Below are 15,811 nucleotides of genomic sequence, written 5' to 3' on the forward strand. Positions count from 1 at the left end.
AAAAGAATAATTTATCAAAAACAAAACCAAGAATACAAAAAGGGAAGTCTTAAAACCAAAAAGAAATACTATGATGACAGGATCACAAAAGCCACCAACACTGATAAAGAACTATTCAACATTGTAAAAGAGGTGGGAAATCCCCATGGATGCAATAAAACAGTGTTACCGTCTCAAAAATTATGCGATGATCTTGCAGATCATTTTATGAATAATATCACTGACACACCAGATCATACAAAGTAGACCAATCAACCAGACCGTGCTCCATCCCCTAACTATGCTGGGACCACAGAACAGGATGAAAAGCTTCGCGCAAATGTCAAGAGAAACATTCCACAACCTGGTAAAAATGAGCAACAAGGCAGGATCCATAATGGAACCCTGCGCACCAGACATCTGTAAATCAAACATTGCACAGAGCACACCATTGGAATGCTATTTAAACCTCTTCAACCTCTCACTCTCAACGGGGAAGAGTACCACAAGCATTCAAATCTGCGTACATCAAACCACTACTAAAGGACACAACGGGCGATGTGGAGGACTTCTCAAACTACAGACAGATCTCAAACATTCCCTATCCAGCAAAACTATTGGAGGCCTATGTCTACAAACAAACACTGGAACGTGTGGAAAATCACCAACTACTGGGCAAGGCACAAGTTGACCTTACGGCCCATGAGAGGGACAAAGATGGTGCTACTCTCTATATGGGACGACCTAAAGACCAACGCAGACTCCAACACTAACTCAGCTCTGACACTACTCGACCTCTCTGCATCATTCAACACAGCCAACCATAACATCCTCATCAACAGACTGGAAGAAATAGGATCACCGGCATGGCGCTACTCTGGATTAAATATTTCTTGTCTGAAAGAACAGAAACAGTATGGATAAAACCATTCAAATCTGCACCGCGGGACACTGCTTGGGGAGCACCACAAGGATCCTCACTATCTCTGCTCCTCTTCAACATCTATATGACACCACCAATCACCTCATCAAAAGATTCTGCTTCAACTACTACAATGACGCAGATGACACCAAAATCATCTACAAAATCGGCAATGAATAAGAGGAGAACACAATGCTAATAGATTGTCTCAAAGAAATCTATCAATGGATGAACACTAACAATTTCAAAATCAACCCAGGCAAGACGGAAATCATGATTACATCCAACAACCAAGGGTGCAACCAGTACATCCCATGGCACACTGAATTGGGAACAGCACCCACACCATCCAAAGTTGTGAAAAATCCTTAGATCCCTAATTGACAACGAGCTAACACTAGAACCAAAGGTTAACGCGATAATCAAGAAATGCTTCTTCCATCTACACATGATCAAAACGATTCTACCATTTCTCTCCTTCATGCACAAAACACTGGCCATCATCTCCCTCATCATGTCCAGGATAGACCACACCAACAGCTTATACCTCGGAATGACGGATTATTTACTGAAGAACCTGCAACATATACAGAACGCATCGGCCAGACTTCTCCTCAAACTCTCAGGAAGGGACCACATCACCCTGGTGCTAAAGATGCTACATCGGCTACCAGTCAATTAATTAATCACCTTCAAAACAATTACCGTCAAAACAATGTGCATGACACAGAGAGCAATCCATGGCCTAGGAGTGGAATTCATACAGAAAATTGCCATTTACCAGCTGACTAGAACACTCAGATCCAGCGACGACATCCCCCTAGAACCTAAACCATACACAAGGAAAAACATTGGAGGTAAAACTTTGGAATTCCCTCCCCAGAGAAATATGAACCATGAAGGACAATCTAAAATTCTGAAAACTTCTAAAACCTGGCTGTTCAACTCAGAATGGGACAAAACGAATGAACAACACTGACACCCCTTGAAATGCACACACAACTGAAAAGGACTGTGGAGTATGCCGGACCGCAGTGAAGTTCAGAGACGTAGAGAGGCGACTGAACACTGACAGAGAGCCTTAGAGGAATACATGTGGAGAGAGAGAGGCATCCCGATCTCGGAACTGATGGACCACGAGGCACAGGGAGCACACACCCTCCTGGAGTACCGCCACTGAATAGCCCATTGAGGACACACATATCTGCACACAACATAGTAGTGGTAAATGTAGCACACCAGAATATACGACATGGGAAGTCACAGGGGCCACAGTCAATCAAAACAGTGGGGTAGGATAGGAAACCGCTACTAACCAGCTCTACTAAAAAAAAAAAAACACCCCCCCCTAAACATACACCTCTCAAACTCTGAACTAAACACAACCACATCCCTACAGCACAACAAACCGCACTTCACCACACCGCAACATCGAAACAACCCACACATCGCCTTGCACAACAGCACATGACGGATACCAACTGAAAACACACCTACGCTCAGCAGACAGAGTAACCCGAACTGAAGCTGCCAACAGCGCATCACAGCTCCCTTGTTCTTCCTCCTGATCAGTCTTACTAACTTACACCCCCCTTACTCTCTTGCCTTACAGAACCGCCAGAGCATCAAGAGACCACGCAGGTGGGGACATTGCGCAGTATAAGAACCTTTAACATAACATAACATTAATCCCAGAACATTCCCCCGGGGATGCTGCAAAAACATAACAAGAAAACAACATAAAGTATCTATAAGATAATTTATTTAAAAATAATCATTCAAATGGTAAACAATAATTGATCCACTGAAACAATATGTGCTTTTAACACGGAGTTAGATGAACATCGCTTCTATGGATCCCATCATTCTCAAAGCAAGCGTGCAACAAATTTAGCAATAAAAGGGAGGTGGTGTTGCGATGGTCGATGCTTCGTAGAACCACTTTCCGTACAGGGACTTATTCTGGAATAGCGCCTTGGCCGAGATCCTCTCAGAAGTATCCCAGACTTAAAATCTCCCTCTTTGCCCATATATAGTTTACCACATTGGCAGCGCAGCAAGGAAGCCTGGAAAGAGCACAGTAGGGAACACACTTCTCCCTGCTGGATTGATGAAAGATAAAAATGCCTTCTCAACATTAGCAAAAACAAAGCTACGCCCATGCATAGCACCATTCGCCCCCTACACTGCCCAAGATTAATTCACCCATTGGAGAAACGCCTGGAGAAGTCCTTGCATGCGTATAACGAAGCGTTTGGCTAGACCCATGAACTAGATTTGAAAACGTCATTCCCATTAACCTCAAAACGTCACCCAAAACTTTGTTTTGATGCGTAAATTGTACATCTGGAAGGGAACTCTGTCCTTTTGAAAACATACACCTCATGGTCTAGCAAGATGGCATCTAACAAACCAGTGTGCATAGCTGGCCTCCAACCCATGCAAAAAGAACAGCCAATGGGCATCCCTCAATCGTTTGACATCAATCATTATTCCCTCTAAACTTTCATCTATCTTTCCTAATCCATGACCCGGTCTTCTGCTCTGCAGAGTTTCTGAAAAATGTCCTCATCACCGACTCCTGTAGGGCGCCACTCTGGCTAGGGGTGGTCCAAGGGTACACAAATATTTGTTTGATTTGTTATCAATGTAATGGATGGGGTACCAAACAAGAGGATGGTTTCTACAACCTGGTTTACTTTGACTAGGAGAAGTATTCCATAGCCCTCTCACCAGAATTCCTTTGACTGTTGTCCTAAATTGTGGGACTTTGGTTAACATCAAAGTTCTCTTTTTAGATCACTTATGAAAGTAATTATTAGTTAATGCTGCACACAGATAAGGGACCTTTTCTCAGCACACCATGACATTCAGAAACAGGATGTTGTTAAGCACAGTGGTTGCAAAGGCTCCTTTTTGCCTAGTTGGTACAACCGCAAATCCAGAGTCCCCGAAATACCTGCATCACTGGTGAGTGCTCCACTAGGCGGAGCAAACAAAGAAACTGAAGATGCACCCGCCCTCACCCCGTATCTCTACTTGGATTACTCTTTGGATCTGGCCCATCGGCACAGCGGCTGTTTCCACATTATTTTGTGCGACTTTGTTTTTAGGGGGGCAATCCCCCTCATATCCCCATGCCTCCTACACCACCCTACTATACTTGAACACTTGTAATCATGGTCATAATTATTGCCGAACCCGCCGCCACACTACAAATGCTGCAAAAAACATAAGGAAACCTTTTTTTCACCAAATGCGGTGGCACAGCTGCTACGAGTTGTGCGGGTTTGTCCTCTTTATTGGCAGTTGCCCCCAAACCCTGCTTCCCATTCTTCCCCAAGAAAAGCGAAAGAGCCTCTCAGTAGGCGCCAGCAATGTACCTCTGATCAGCATTGCATTGCTGATTTCACAGTGACTTACAGAATGTATTGGATATATTATGCAAATGAATCAATGAATAAGTGACTTATGCATACATAATCAAGCTTGCGATGATGAATAGCTCCCTCAGCAGGGATCGGAACCTGCAAAGATCCACAGATCCAAAATATACTGCCTGATTCATGGAATTATTTGCGTGAAAACGCAGATTTGCGCGCCTTTCTGCCCGAAAATCCCCATACTTCAAACAGGGATTTTCGGGCAGAAAGGCACGCAAATCTGCGTTTTCACGCAAATAATTCCATGACTCAGGCAGATAGTGTATCGGCAGGCTCTGCTATTTTAACAGTTTTGGTTCCATCTAGCCAGCTACGGTGCCATCGTGACAAGAGATGTCACCACGGCACCCTATAAAATATGATGTTGTTGAGACAATGGCCAGACTTGAAGATTTGTTTGTCCCACAGCAGCAGCAGTAAAATAATACTAATGGAAGTAATTATAACAGCGGTGTGGAGTGTGGGTTTGTGTAGAGGTGAGACACTAAAAGAAATGAAGGGACAGGATTGTCATCCTTTCCTAGAAATTGACTTCAGTTGATGGGGATGTCCCTTCTAGGGAGCTTTATTGGGAGGTGAAGCCCGAGCCGCTAGCCCCATTTGGCCAACCCCCTCCAAATCTTCCATGAACTAGCACTGCATTTTCCGCACTGCCCTTGTAAACTTCTTCAGCTCTTTCTCACTGCGTTGCCACTTCCTCACCCAGGAAATGACCAGCCGGTCATCCACCTTGTGGCCTAACGCCAGAATGATGGCGCCCGGTTCTTTCATCTCTTCACAGCTGCATATGTCACCATCGGTCAGCCAAAGAACTGTCTTCTTGAGCTCATCTTCTGTCCAGCCCTCATGCCTGTACAGTGCTCGGCTCCGAACCTCGGGAATCACCATCAGGTCTCCATCCAGACTAGACACTACCCGTATGGTCATCTTGATGGCTGTGGACAAGAAGGTTGGAAAACATGGCAGGCTGTATTAATATCTTTCTGACAAATGGGGTAATATACATCTGGCGATATGCGCATATTCGACCAAGGAACTTGACATTGTGTATTTACATTTTGATATGTGCCACCATACGCCCATGGAGGTGTGTGAAGAAATGACACAGAGGTAAGTAGTGGCTAAACCACCTACTAAGACTTCACACTACTACAAACCAACCGTGAACCCAATCCTAAAGGTATAACAGGCAGAGACAAAAGTGGTAAAATGGGCCAAAGGCATGCTGTACTCTTATGAGGGGTGCTATTTGATTACAGTACAACTCAGACAGCAATACTACAAGACTAAAAAATAAAATAAAGGATTGTCCAATCAAGGTTCTTTAAAAACATATACATATACTTTAATGAAACAAACCAGTATGCAAATACCTGTCTAGAAAAACACTAACAAAAAACACACCCCTTTGGAGTGAACACAGAAAATGCAGAAGATAGAAGGTAAATTACTCTGCGTACTGTAGCAGGGGTGAAGGAGGAAAGAATTACAACAATGCACTTTGTAAAAGGATATTTCTTTGATAAATGTGCAAAAGGGTGACTCGTCAGGCACTATGGTCCTTAAAGTGGACCAAGGGATCTGAGCCTCTCAAGTGTACCTTCATCTCTTCTTAGTGGTTTACAGCGTCGTACTGGGCTTCCCGATGCTGTTCTTCTGGATGAAACCAGTTTCAAGCGCGGTGAGTCGCATTGATCCAGGTGGCGAGCTGGTTCTAGACAATGAGTTGAGGTCCGGTTTGGTTTGATGATCCTGGTGTTTCGAGGTGCTGTTGAGTGACACAGCGGTTCAAAAATTTCTGCAACGGTGAGCTTCTGTTTGAGCCAAGGTGTCGAGGAGTATGGCTGGTTTGATGCTGTATTGACTAGTTCGATTGATGCACGCAGTGGTTGGAGGATGAGAGCACCAAAGGCAGCGCCACAGGTCCTGCGTGCTTCGAATGCTTCAAACCCGGTCGAAAGAGGATGGTTTGAAGCATGCAAAACAGGAATCCAGCTGTGTTAGGTTTCTCAGGGGGCTGTGAGGCCCAGTCCAGGGGCTATGGGACAAGCTCAGCCATTTTCCCTTCATTTCCAGTCCAGTAGGCTTAGCTGGCACCTGCAGCAGTCCTTTGTCTCGAGTGAGGAGCCTGGGTCCTAGTGCAGTTGGCAGAGTGCAGACCTTGGTCCAACAGCAAGACACCTCAATGTTCCTTGGGAATGTTTCGGGGTCGAGCTAGTATCTGCCTGGGAACCACTCTATCTTCACCTCACAACCGGGGGACTTTGGAATGGACTGCACTCCTAAAAAAGCTCCAACAAATGTGTCTCTTCTTCTTGAAACTCCAAAATGAACCAAGGAAGGAGTAAAAAGACACAGGGGCTGGGACAACAGCAAGCCTGCTGTAAGGAGTCCAATACCTGACACTGTGACAAGTGACCTTTGCTTTCTTGCTTCAAACATTCCTTGCTTGGTCTGCAGGAAATGGGGGGACAGGAGTAAAAGAGAGCCCCAAAGAAAGGCAAGAAGGTGAAATCTTCCCCGAGTTTATTTCTGCCCTTTCTGGCTACTCTAACTCCGCTCCTTTCCCACACCTGCAGCTTCAAAGGCCCTCTGTTATGCAACACCCTGGTGTGAGGCTGGCCTTTGTTAAGAGTCTGCCTCTTTGAAGTATGGTTCCCAGCAGCTCTCCTGTTGAGAGTTTCTCTGCTGAGGGGAGGTGATACCCATCCTCCCAGAGAATCAAAAGAGACATCTTCCCTGCCTTTTGTCTCACTTGCTGAAGCAAAGACAAGAAGACTGGCCATGAATCCACATAGCTTTTCCATCGGGTTAAATGCAACCTCGGTCTGCAGTGAGTTTGTGTCACAGCAGATGTCATAACAGGCAAATGCTAACTTTGGTCTTGACCTGTGCCACTGAAGGGCAGGTGCTGCAGATCAAGAAACGGATGCAGCAGGGCACATGTGTGAACTATGCTTTTGACATGAAGCTTTAGGAAAGGGGGAACTATCACTCTCAGATGATTTATCGCCATCATTTGATTATTTAATAAAAAATGTACAAAAGTAAGGCTTCTACACCCCACCAGATGGTAATCTGTCACAGGGTATCAAAGTGTTTCTTCAGTCTTTGCATGACTAACGCATCTCATATTCTTGCTCTGGCACATTGTAGGCTATACCACATTTTAGTCGGGCCTTAAATACAACACATTATAGATGGGTGTTTTCATTGATGATGTTTTGGTAGCTGGGATAGAAAGTATGTGTGGGGTGCAATGTCAGAATAGGTGCATGTTAAGCCATTTATGAAATTGAGAATGATATTCCTTATTAGGGCAGAAAATCCAGTTTCCTCACCTGTTTGAGCCCCCTTGTATTTTCGCTGCCTTTTTTGTCTTGGCCAGCTTTGGTCAACAGTGGGACTAGTTCTGGTGAATGCAACTCACTTTTAATATGCTGCCCCACGTGACTCCTGTGGCTACAGGGGCAGAGGTATTGTAAAAGGCATTCCTGCACCCCTGAGCGAGTTCTCTCAACGAGAAAGTGTGTCAGAGTTACAGGCTTGTGGCAACTAGACCTTTTATTGGGTTGCACATTATTGTGTGCTTTTTATCGAATTGGTAGCCACTTGGTACATGAGCAACATGGCTACAGTGTGCTTTTTTGCCTTAGGACCGGACAGTTTTCTTTGTGGCCCTTCTTGTATGGTTTCACAGGAAACGCTCATTTCGGTTGTTGTGTCTAGAAGTAGTCTGACTCAGAGCTCACAAAGGCTTTTCTGAGTTTATAGGATCCAATTTCAGCTGGGTAAGGGTCTCTGAGACACCTCAGATGAACATAACTGCATGCCTGCGCTGGTGACCACAAACCTGTGATTAAAGCTTGTCACCACCATTTGGTTGGCCGCCAAAACTTTGAATGTGGCATAGGTTGTGATTGGCGGTGTGTTTGCATAAAACTAGGGAAGACCGAAGCAATTCCAGCATCAACTATTGGGCCTGGTCCTGAAGACCTGAGACTACAATGACAGTAAGGGTTCCTTGCTGGAAGCTGTGCCGCTTACTCCGGATCCTTCTGAAGTCTAGGTTCTGCCCCTTAAGGACCAGAGAAAATCTGCTCCAGGCCATTCTTCCCCTTGATCCGGTACAAATAGTTGCATCACCTCCTTCTGCAGCCATTGCATGCTCCATGGAAGCTCCTGGACAGAAAGCTGCATCACCACACACGTGGCCGGCCATGCTGCCTTGCTGGAGTTCGGACAGTGTTTTACTTGCTGTCTTCAAGTGCTGCTTCAGCCCAGGACTTATCTGGCAAGACTTCCACTGCAGCCTTCCTTCGAGTGATCGTCCTTTGTCCTGCCTGTAGGTCTTACACCCTGACTGGCACCTCAGATAACCTGTCCTAAAAAGGTCAGTATTTCATTTTCTCGCTGTTACTGATGTGGCTGGGTCCACCAACGTGAGGTCAAATCTTGGTGATCCTCTGACCTCCTTTCCACTGTCTGTTTCAATCTCCCGACGCAAGATGGGCGGCTTACAGTCTTTGTTACCGGGGAGCACCATCATGACCTTCGGAAACCCAACACCAGAAAAGAACTATGCACCCAAGTATTGTGCATCTCTTGAATATACCATAGCAGCCTGCCCAAATGGAGTCTTCCTCTTCTGAATCCATCGCTGGTGGCTTCCTCCAACATTTGGGGTCTACACTGTCAGACCATTCTCCACGAGGTCGTCACTGCAAAGCTCTCTGACACTTTCTTCCTGTAGACTTCTCTTCAGTCTTCCTTCTCATGGCGTTTGTCCGTGAATCCTGGGTCTAGATCGCCTCTATTGGGGTGCTCCATCACCGCCAGCCTGACCTTCTAGGCACCCTCCTCCCCACCCCTGGACTCTGGTAATGTGTACTTACCTTTTACTTAGAACCAGGAGCTTCCAATGGAATTTATCACATTTGAGTCTGTGGAGGAACATTCAAACTCTCTAAAATGTTAACGTATTATTGAGAAGTAACTTACCTTGAAACATTGTTTGGTATATGGGTTTTATATTGTTGCTGTCTCTTTTCTATTGGCACTTTGCTGTTTTTAATATCTATCTCCATTTTTTAGTACTTGCCTGTATTGTAGAACATTATAGAGTATGGTTTCAGTACAAATAGTGTGTGGCCATTTATTTATGATTGTGTGTAAACTGTACTTCAACTCTCTCACCTCTTAAGATTGGGGCCGCATTGCTCAGTCAAAAACTGCATTGTGAAAAATGATCTTGGGGCAACCCCTTCCAGATAATTCTGGTTGGTCCTCTCAAATCCTCACCAGAGGACTTGTAGAACATCTCCCGAACACTCATCGTCCAATATGAGCCAAAGGAGAGTTGAGAACTTGCTGTGACGCAGGTGGGTTGATTTATTTCCAACACCCGGTGTATGGAACAAAGGGGTGGAGATTTGCATTGTCACTTTCTGGCTCACTTCCTGGATCTAGTGATCAAACATGATCCTTGGGTTTGGATTAGCGCCTCTCTTTCCGCCATAAAAGGTACATCACAACATGGAGGCATGAGGTTCAGCTGCACGAAAAGATTTGAAAGCCAATTGCTGCTTTCTCTGGTTGAAACCACCAATGATCTGACCATAAAACCCATAAACGCACTCCATTTCACGGCTGCTAAAAATCAACCAACTGTTAATGGTCTGGTTGGTGGACAGAACCGTCTCAGGAAGCCAATATCGGGGAGATTACGGTAGACCGCAGTTTAACTCATTGATCAAGGTCGCTTCTTTGATTTGAAGAATGTGTGATCGGTTCTGAAAGGGGAAGATTTATTGCATCAATCTTGATTTCTTGCTCATTTTACTATCTTTAACGCTGAACAGGTGGATACGCGTGAATAAAGCAAACACGTTTTGTTTCATTCCACGTGGCCAAAAATTGAGCAAATTAGTTTTTGCACTATACCTGCCCCCTAAAGCAATATAAAAAAAGGGCACACCGATGTTTACCTGGAACACAGCCCCCTTTTTCACATTTTAAAAGTGGCGCAATATTCTTTGGCTTTCTTCCTAGTTATCCAAACAACAAAATTAGGGAAAAGCCATGTTGTTCCTGTTTAGTTGCCATGGTTTCAAACCTTATGCACAAAGCGTCCCAGATTGCCGCTAATAGGCAAATGGAACCAGATGTCTTTATTTCATGTTGGCCCCATTTCAATGATCTTAATGTAATTTGTTCCCATTCCTGGTGCTATCCGCATTTGCTTCACTTTAGGCCTGCTTCTGCCCTCCAATCTTCTGTCCGGCTGCAAATTAACCTGGCGCTGGTGCGCTTCTGGATTGTGCAGGTGGTCAGCACTGTGTGGGTGTGGTTCAGAGTTATGTTATGTTAGCTCATTTTATAAAGCGCTCGTTCACCCAAAGGCATCTTGGCGTTGGGAATACACAGAATGGCTAGTCCATGTCCAGGTAGTGTCTTTAGAAGACGTTGGCATTCCAGATGGTTCGAAGTGCATCTGAGGGTGAGGGGGGGGTATATGCCACAGCCTGCCAGCCGCAATAGAGAATGCTCGCCCCACCCCCAACCCCCAACCCCAGAGAGGCGAAACCTAGGAACCAGGACTAGGCACGGACTGCCAGAACGAAGAGCTTGACCTGGGAGGTAGGGGGAAAACATATTACAGAGATAGTCCGCCCCGATGATAGTAAGCCCAGTGAACTAGGCAAAGAGCTTTGAACTCCATACGTCTGGCCACTGGGAGCCAGTGGAGAGAGCACAAAACAGGTGTAATATGGGCGCCATACGGTGAGTTGGTAGCCACCCAGGCCGCCAGGTTTTGCAGCACCTGCAATCGATGGATAAGCCCCACTGGTTGAGCCAAGAACGGGGCATTGCAGTAGTCTATTCGGCTTAAAACAAGAGAGGCCACTACCCGAGGACGCAGGTGACTGCATAAGAGTTATTAACGAATCCACGGATTCTGTTTAAATCACTTTAAAGCGCATCAAATGTGTTATGTTATGTTATTTTTTCTTATACCGCGCCAAACCCCGTAGGGATCCAGGCACCGAGAGACAGAGGCGGCAGGCTACCAGTGAGAAGGTAGTGTGCTAATAAAAGAGATGAGTCTTCAATTGTTTCCGAAACATGAAAAGATCCCCGGTCTTGCGCAGAGCAGCTGGTAACGCATTCCAGGCTTTAGCGCGTTGGATATGGAAAGCTCTGCCAAGTCCGCGGGAACGCCTCTCACGGTGCTGGACTAGTAAAAGATCTTCCGCTGATCTAAGTCTTCTTGTGGGTTGGTAGGTGCTTATAACATCTTTCGGATAGATAGGTGCAGTCCCGAAGACGCATTTATGACAGATGGCAAGTAGCTTGAACCGAATGCGGGCCTCAACAGGGAGCCAGTGTAATTTTTGTCGTGCTGCAGTAATCGGTTCAGAGCATTTCATCTGAAAGATGATACGGATGGCTTTGTTTTGAATTTTTTGGAGTCCATAGATATCAGCTTTGCGCATAGGAGTGCATTACAGTAATCCACACGTGGTAGAATAACAGCTCTCACCAATTTAGTGCGATTTTCAATGGAAACGAGTGGGGCAACCTGCCTGAGCACTTTAAGATGGTAATTAGTGCTCTTTGAAATAGCTGTGACGTGGGCATCACAGTCTAAACTACTCTGCATATACGTGCCTAACGTTTTGACTTTTTGCACAACTTTTATGTCGCTGCCATCAATCCTGAAGCTTGAGTACACCTGGTCCAGTTTAGTTAATACCTGACGGGGTCCAAAGAGCATAAGGTCAGTCTTTGAGTCATTTAGGCAGAGCCAGTTGGTAGACATCCACTTTTTTATCAGTTGATACACTGTGTCGACCAAATTTTGGTCAGTATCATGATTACCGGTAATGTCAAGGACCAATTGGAAGTCATCGGCATAATTACAAAAGAAGATCTGAAAAAGTTACAATTCGGTACAGAGAGGGAGGATGTAAATATTAAACAGTAACAGAGAAAGACATGCCCCCTGTGGGACTCCACAAGTCAATAATTGTGGTTCGGAAATGCAGTCTCCCCAATGTACTTGGGATTGTCGACCCTCTAAAAACTATGTCAACCAATCTATGGCATTTGCAGAAAGGCCCCCGACTGATTGCATTCTATCGAGAAGGATTTCGTGATCAAGCAGGTCGAAGGCTGCTGATAAGTCCAGCAGCATCAGCAGCCCCAACCTACTTTTTTCCAACTTGGAAAGCATAAACGTCTGTAGGTCCAAAAGGACACTTTCAGTGCCATGGTGGCTTCTAAAACCTGACTGTTTAGTATGAAGTATATCAGCCGTCTGCACATGGTTCTGCAGTTGGATGGTTGCTACCTTGTCTACAAGTTTAAGTAGGAACAAGGTGTTCGTAATAGGCCTTAAATTAGCCGCGTCGGAGGGGTCTAATCCAACCTTTTTTAATAATGGAGAAACTGCAACATTTTTTAATGGTTGGGGAATTTTGTCTGAACAAAAGGAGGCATTTGCGAATCTACATAGGAAAGGCCCAAACTGCTCTTTGTGCTCCAAAATAATTTTTTATTTACCATTACAAAATGATTGCACAGTTGTGCATGTACCTGTTCTCCTGCACCTCTGTTCTCAAGTCCCCACCCCAGGCTTGCTACTTTCATGTTCCTTATGAAATGTCGAGGTCAGGAACATGTTCACAGCCTTGAGTGTCTTAGTAGCTGTGGTTGGTGTGCTGCTGTGGTGCTGCTGGTTCTTCTATTATAAACCTGACTTTTGGGAGTCTGAACTTTACACGAGGTGACACTTCCCTTGTCCCAACTGAAAGCAAGTTGGCCCCGTCGCCTGAAGGTGACCTACACTGGACCGTCACCATAGCAGGGACCCCAGCCAGACTCACCTCTTATAGGATTGCACAATGGCAGGACGGTCCTCCCGCGTGTCTCCCAAATGGGCAGGGGCAGGGAGACCCCTCTAGAACTGCATCACCTGAAGGCAATTCACATACTCGGAAGGGAATTGATTGTTCACAGATAAAGAAGCTGTGTGTCAAGGACCAGCTTGCAGTTAGTGAAAAGAAGTTTTTTTTAAAAAAAAACATGTTGATTGTACAAATAACTAAATAAATAAATGCTGCCATCTGTTTGCATAAAAGGAGTGTCTCCTCGTTTTTTAAATAAAAACAGACACTAGTAACATCTTATCAATGCATGGCTTTAGTATAACACAATTAAAAAGAACTAATGCCTCTATTGTTCCTACTTAAAGGTGTCATCATTTAAAGATCAAACAAATCAAAGAGGGATGTTATAATTTCATCCATGACCTCCGGTTTAAACACACACCTCTGGATCAGGTGCATTAAGCCCTTATACAAACCCACCGGTCACACATTTAACTTGTCATCAGGAGAGGCTCACCAAAATCCTTGGTGCAGAAGTTTTCCAGGAACTCCTTCTCGCTGTCCCCTCGGTTCACACAGGCAGGGCATGGATTGTCTGAAGGAGAGAGAAATATTGGTAATTAAGGGACGCCAGAAAGCCAAATTGCACAGAGGGATAGGAGGGCAGGGTTCCCCAGTCTCCTACTGCCAGAGATTGCACAAAGTGATAGAAGCTCAATGGCCGCGCCTCCTACTGCCAGGGTTTGCACACTCTGATGGGCGATCAGTGGACCCACCTCCTACTGCCAGGGATTGCACACTGTGATGGGAGCTCAGTGGGCCCGCCTCCTACTGCCAAGGATTGCACACAGTGATAGAAGCTCAATGGCCCCGCCTCCTACTGCTAGGGAATCCACACCGTGATAGAAGCTCAATGGCCCGCCTCCTACTGCGAGGGATTGCACACTGTGATGGAAGCTCAGTGGGCCCGCCTCCTACTGCCAGGGATTGCACACAGTGATAGAAGCTCATTGGCCCCGCCTCCTACTGCCAGGGAATGCACACTGTGATAGAAGCTCAATGGCCCGCCTCCTACTGCCAGGGATTGCACTCTGTGATGGGAGCTCAGTGGCCCCGCCTACTACTGCCAGGGAATGCACACCGTGATGGGAGGTCAGTGGCCCCGCCCCCTACTGCCAGGGATTGCACACAGTGATAGGAGCTCAGTGGCCATGCCTCCTACTGCCAGGGATTGCACACAGTGATAGCTCAGTGGCCCCGCCCCCTACTGCCAGGGTTTGCACTCAGTGATGGGAGCTCAGTGGCCATGCCTCCTACTGCCAGGGATTGCACACAGTGATAGCTCAGTGGTTCCCTGCCTCCTAATGCCAGGGATTGCACACAGTGATGGGAGCTCAGTGGCCCTGCCTCCTACTGCCAGGGATTGCACACCGTGATGGGAGCTCAGTGGCCCCGCCTCCTACTGCCAGGGATTGCACACAGTGATGGGAGCTCAGTGGCCATGCCTCCTACTGCCGCCAGGGATTGCACACAGTGATGGGAGGTCAGTGGCCCCACCTCCTATTGCCAGGGATTGCCCACAGTGATGGGAGCTCAGTGGCCATGCCTCCTACTGCCAGGGATTGCACACAGTGATAGCTCAGTGGTTCTCTGTCTCCTAATGCCAGGGATTGCACACCATGATGGGAGGTCAGTGGCCCCGCCTCCTACTGCCAGGGACTGCACACAGTGATGGGAGCTCAGTGGCCCCACCTCCTACTACCAAGTTTTGTACACAGTGACTGGAGTTTCAGCAGTCCCCTATTGCCTAATTACAAGGATTGCACACCGTGGTAGGAGCTCAGCGGTCCCCTGCACCTTCTTCTAGGGATTGCACAGTGACATGAGCTCATTTGCCCCCTGTCACCTACTGCCAGGGATTGCACACAGTGACAAGAGTTTCAGCTGTCCACTATTGCCTACTTCCAGGGATTGCACACTGTGACAGGAGCTCAGCGTCCCTCTATTGCCTACTGGTACGAACTGCACACAGTGATGGGAGTCAGTAGTCCCCTGCGTCCTTCTAGTTTAGTTTAGTTTATTTATTTATTTATAGAGCGCACCGCGCCCTTAGGCAACTGGACTCTATATTCTTACATGTTACAAGAATACAGGAAAATTATAAAGTCGAACAACAATGATAACAGCATTTACAGATATACATAATGTGAGCATCAAATTGTACACGTTTTAGTATATACATCAGATTTGCAAAGTACAAGACATTTACAAGGAAATGTATGTCAAGACGTGCTTAAATGATAGGTATGGATTCTTGCTCGTGGAGCCATGCTTTGGTCTTTTTCCAGAATAGGTGGTAGGACGGTTCCTCTCTCAAGGAGAGAGGGAGGGCATTCCATTTTCTGGCCGCAAGGACAGGGAAACTCGCCCCGCCTGCTTGTTGTTGCCTAAATCGAGGTATATTGACACAGTGCCTCATAGCCGTTCTGATAGGTCGTGTAGATGTGTGGCGAGAGATAGTGTTGGACAAGTAAATGGGAGCTTGGTTGGACAGGCACTTATGAGTAAGGGACAGG

At 46.2% G+C, this 15,811-nt stretch overlaps 1 protein-coding gene across 1 annotated transcript in view; it reads right to left on the reverse strand.

Moving 5' to 3' along the window:
• Window positions 1-2,646: 2,646 nt before the first annotated feature.
• Window positions 2,647-15,811, reverse strand: part of LOC138528543 (secreted frizzled-related protein 2-like) — an 89,580-nt gene continuing 76,415 nt past the window's right edge. Inside the window, exons 2-3 of the mRNA XM_069640300.1 lie at window positions 13,753-13,830; window positions 2,647-5,279 (exon numbers count right to left, since the gene is read on the reverse strand). Coding sequence (XP_069496401.1) covers window positions 4,975-5,279; window positions 13,753-13,830 — 383 coding nt within the window. The 3' untranslated portion in view covers window positions 2,647-4,974. The remainder of the gene's footprint in view (window positions 5,280-13,752; window positions 13,831-15,811) is intronic.

The sequence above is a fragment of the Ambystoma mexicanum genome, chromosome 7q, assembly GCF_040938575.1.
Source record: "Ambystoma mexicanum isolate Mex_15411 chromosome 7q, UKY_AmexF1_1, whole genome shotgun sequence".
In the NCBI taxonomy this organism is placed as follows: domain Eukaryota; kingdom Metazoa; phylum Chordata; class Amphibia; order Caudata; family Ambystomatidae; genus Ambystoma; species Ambystoma mexicanum.